The sequence below is a fragment of the Genypterus blacodes genome, unplaced genomic scaffold, assembly GCF_046128005.1.
Source record: "Genypterus blacodes isolate CSIRO-AG114 ecotype Tasmania unplaced genomic scaffold, CSIRO-AGI_Gbla_v1 ptg000055l_1, whole genome shotgun sequence".
In the NCBI taxonomy this organism is placed as follows: Eukaryota; Metazoa; Chordata; class Actinopteri; order Ophidiiformes; family Ophidiidae; genus Genypterus; species Genypterus blacodes.
Window position 1 is genome coordinate 4,202,501 of NW_027466867.1, and position 4,737 is coordinate 4,207,237.

At 47.5% G+C, this 4,737-nt stretch overlaps 1 protein-coding gene across 1 annotated transcript in view; it reads right to left on the reverse strand.

Annotated features, from left to right (window-relative positions):
- The window catches only part of atrnl1b (attractin-like 1b), a 40,164-nt gene extending 35,840 nt beyond the window's left edge, over positions 1-4,324 (reverse strand). Inside the window, exons 1-4 of the mRNA XM_076151903.1 lie at positions 3,195-4,324; positions 875-958; positions 220-333; positions 8-136 (exon numbers count right to left, since the gene is read on the reverse strand). Of these exons, the coding sequence (XP_076008018.1) occupies positions 8-136; positions 220-333; positions 875-958; positions 3,195-3,517 (650 nt within the window). The 5' untranslated portion in view covers positions 3,518-4,324. The remainder of the gene's footprint in view (positions 1-7; positions 137-219; positions 334-874; positions 959-3,194) is intronic.
- Between the last annotated feature and the right edge of the window lie 413 nt (positions 4,325-4,737).

Here is a 4,737-nt window from a genome sequence, read left to right on the forward strand (position 1 = left end):
TACATACGAGTAAAAGATCTCAAATCCCGTCAGGTTATAGGCGGCGTCGCTGAAGAAATGTAGCAGAGCGTAGCCTGATGTGGTCTCCACCTCAGGGACCGTCTCGTTCCCTCGCTGCTCCGGCACGATGAGACCGCTGAGGAGGAGGAGGGACAAACCTGTGTCACTTCATTACATCTACATCCGAAGAGTCAGCTACATTGGTTACACGTTTCTCACCTGAACACAGCCACCAGAGGAGCGTAGACGGAGTCGCCGTCATACACGTACATGTGATCCCAGCTACATTCTGTGGCAAAGTGGTTAAATCTCAACCGGAGAACTGCATTTGGACTGCAGGAAGGACGGAAGGAAGGAAGGAAAGAAAAAAGGAAGCACAAATGAATGACTGAGAATACTGTCAAGCAAGTTAGTTCATTAGTAATTGCAGCGGTCCTTTTATTACTGATTTCATTTCATTGTAATTGCACTTTAGCTGCCCGGGGGCGTAGAAAGGCGCATGTATCCATTAACTATTAAATAATTGGTGCCTGCATGAACAAGAGCTTATCACCATCATTTAAACAATCGTAGCCAAGTATCTTAAGCTGATGAATGCTCTCTGTCCTCACAGCGACCCTGGATGGCTGCAATAGCGATAGACGACAAAAGTCCAGGGAGGAAGTCGGGTTAAATAGTTAAAATGTAGTCAAACGCCCAACAGAGGAGCATTCTTAAACTTCAAAGAGCTCCAATCAGCTATACAAACAGCCAACTAACGCACACAGCCGTCCACACAGAGAGGCATGAATCAGTTACATGAATTAGTTTAGAAAGTGTGTGAGCGCTCAGCCTCGCCGCTACATACTCATCATGACAGGAAGCAACTACTTACTAGCCCTCGATGAGCCAGGTGCATTTGGTTTTGTACTTGTAGTTGATTGGCCCGTCGGTGAGGTATCCCGAGGGCTCCGTCAACCTGGAGAAACACAAAGGAAAGCCAAGTTAAACTGGGATCCATAATCATTAGACCGAGTGACACAATCACGGTGGGGTCACGGCCCGACTGTGGAGGACGATAAAGGCCAACCGGATACACAAGTCCACGATGGGACACGGACGGCAAGACGGATAGAACTCAGAATGTCATTCAGCCTTATTTAAATGGTGGCCAGCTCTAATGTGACACACTGCATTTAATTCCAAAGATTCAATATTAAAAAAAGGAGGAGAAACTGGCAAGGAGCCCAAGGTCAGTCTGTGCCAGCCAGCAGATCCAATCAGCGGTGTGAGGAGAAGGGAGAAGGTTCCTCCGCTAGCTTCTGCTCCACGTCTCCCATCTGATAGCCACACAGCAATTTTCTAGCAAATGTCCCCCATGTGAAAGTCCTAAAAAAAAAGGGCATTCATCACTGTGTCATGTGTAAAGATACAGACAGATGGAGTGATGCATGTTGGGTGAAGATACCAGCACCCGGCTGAGACTCGGGTCCAGACTTGATGGTTCTGCAGCCCTGAATCCTAGCTTTGGAAACACATACTGGACTCTCTGATGAGGTAATGGACTACAATGAGGTTATAATAAAGTGGAAGACCTAATGAAATTGCTGTCCGTAAGAAAAGAGGATAAACCTTAGAGGGACTTTGTTTTGCTTCCGTCTGGTTGAAATGAACAAAGCTGTATTTTCCACTCATAGTCACAGAGTACATACTTACTTAATAGGCTATAAATAAAACACGTCATAGCAAAGCTGTCGTGGCACTAATGTTATCCACCTGAACGCAACGTTTCCCTGACTGATTGCGTAATAAAGACCCACCGGCATGGAAGCAACAGAACTACAGGCTGTAATGCGTTTATCATGAGGCACTTTGGACTCGCTGGTGTGAGAATCTCCTCTTCTCTGCCAGATTCTTGTTATCGAAAGCGGCTGTGATGTTCAACAGGCAACTGGGCCTGCCTGGTACAATCACTCATAAGACCACACACCCACACCCACACCCCCACCCCCATCCCCACACCCCCACACACACACACACACACAGTGGTGGAATCATTAAGACGAGAGCGAAACACCCTTTTAGTTACAGTAATGAGACTGCTTCCAATATCATGAGGTAAGACAGATCTATTCATCTTATACTGTAGAATAACCGGCTTCACATCACAGCAGCCACTTTGCATTTACAAGCAATTCAACGCTAAATTACTGCCACAATGATCTCGTATGTGCAGCACAGGTAAGGCACCTAGAACGCTGACTGAACAGACATCAGGAGGCTCACCGCTACATCGTTTTTGCGTCTACGTCATTAAGACTATTGTCCCGACCGCATGTCTGATGACGACCGTTACAAGACCTCTAATGCACTACCAGCAAAGGATGATTACAGTGATCCAGGCACCTGCTCCACCACAGAGGGACACAGGGGGCCATAAATCTCCTGTCTTGGGTGTGTGTGTGTGTGGATGTGTTGCTTGAATTCAACTTTGCTGATGCCTGGACACCTAGAAATTGCTAGTTATGGAAGGAAATGGTGTCTTGGTTCGCCGTCATGTCCGCCTTTGCCTTATTTGCTTGGTGTACACAGCGGGGGGGCAGAGTAGGGAGTGTGACCGCAATGACATCGACCTGCGACTAACTAACATCAAGAGGCCTGTGCGTCTAGTGTCGCCCTGAGGTTGTATACAAAAATCAATGGGTTGCCAAGGTTTCATCAATGCCACTTCACAGCACCGTTTCTCAAGAGGTAGCATGAAGGATCCGGCCTGTTTCCCTTTGCCCTCTCCACATCAAACACAAACCCTGGACAGACAGAATCAAGTATGCGGATGATTTAATGGTTCCATCTTAAGTGTTAGAGACACTAAACGCTTAATAGGAAGGAGTGAGGAGAGTCTTTACCTTCATCTCCTGTATATCAAGTTCAGCAAGTCCACCTAATGCTGCAAACTCCAGAAGGTAGTTTGGCTTTGAGACGCAGCTGGTGTGTGTGTGTGTGTGTTTAGTTTGAAGGAAATGAGGGTTTTGCCTCTGTCGCGCTATTTCTGTGTGAAGGGGAAAAAGGGATCATTGCTGTTCTGAGTTACTGGGTCATAAATGAGCCCGGCCCACGCAGCAGATGGAGGTCAGGGAAATGTGGACTTCATTAACATAACAATGCCAGGGACTAGAACACTAGAGGTAATTGCATGTGGTGTTGCGATTACTTACTTGAACCTCCCTTGGCAGTGCTGACACTGATCCCCGACCCATCCTCGATCGCAGACACACGACCCGTTCACACACCTCCCGGACAGGCAGCTCTTGTCACAGGCTTTAGCCGGAGAGGCGTGAGTGAAGAGCACAAAGTACAACAAAACGTACACCAGCAGGTATCCGTTGAGCCCCCGTAGATGGTTCTGAGGGACCAGTTTGGGTCCGAAGAGGAAGAGTCTCGTCTTGCACTTGACCCCTTGATCCATTTTTCCCCAGGTTGACCAAGCCGGAGTGAGAGGCCTTCTGAGTCTTTGCTTTGGTAGGGAACTCAGGCTCATTCAATTACAACAAAGATCCATCCTGGGCTAAGTTCTGCATATTGGCTGAGTCTGATGCATACTCGGGTTAAGGCTTGACTGAGCCTGGGTAGAGGGAATTGCAATGTTAAATGTTTGTAAAAGCTGCTTGGTTAGACGCATGCATAGATTTAGGGCTGGGAGGAATTCCCTTCACCCTACCTCTTGTTGGAGGAACCTCGCAAAATAGCAGATCATCGATTAAAGCTCAATCACAGCAGCGTTCGGATAGCAGAAGAAGCAGATACATCACTTGCTGTTCGGCCTCTGTCGGGGGATCGGAACGTCCCTGCATTGATTCAACACCATTCTCTCTTCCCAAGCAGCGTCTCAGCAGCCATTTTATCGCGTAAACAATCCTCCGGACTGGAGGAAGAGGGGGACCGAGTCGAACGTGCCCAACTCCGTCCACACTGGATCGCGTCCCCGGCGGAACAAAGGGATAGCGGCGTTTGCAGAGCAGGAGCCGACGCGAAGGCTGCCGCAGTCAACATGGATGTAGCCGCTGGGATGTGGGGAAGTGGAGAGAACCTACTAGGGGGGCTATCGAGCAAACACTTTCAACTCTTATTGATCCCGCTGCTCTTTTACCACATAAATCGGAGCCCCCCCTCCTCGCACGTTGTCCTCATCGATTAACCGTCCCTTTATAATCGAGTAGAGAAACCAGGGAGTCGCCGCTGTTTGCCTGTAAACACGCACAAGAAGTGGGGAGCGATGGCTTTGCTAGCGCCGCGGCTCACACGGCTCTTCAGGTTGGAGAAAACTAAACACAGCCCGCGCATGCGCACAAGGCAACGGCCCCCCGTTTTAAAGGGACAATGCAGGAAACGAGTGCGACGTTCAGGGACAGCCCGTGCTTGTGTTATTTATCACCTGGAAGTCATTGGTGCAGAATAAATAGTGTTGTTTGAGCACATAGAACAGGAGGAGTCCGGGATTTAATGATTCAAACATCCTGCAGACATTTTGTATGCATTTTGTAATAGTACAACGGAAAATGGTATCTCTTTGAACCCCTCTTAAGAACATTTAAAAAATATAAATTCCCTATCAGAACGAAGCGATGGTTCATAATTTGCAGCATGTGTCTATAAGCACTTAAACTTAAATTGAATAATAAAATACAACTTAAATACAACTTTTTTTATTTCAGTATAATCCAGATTACACCTATTACTGATTCTATCTGTCTATTTTAC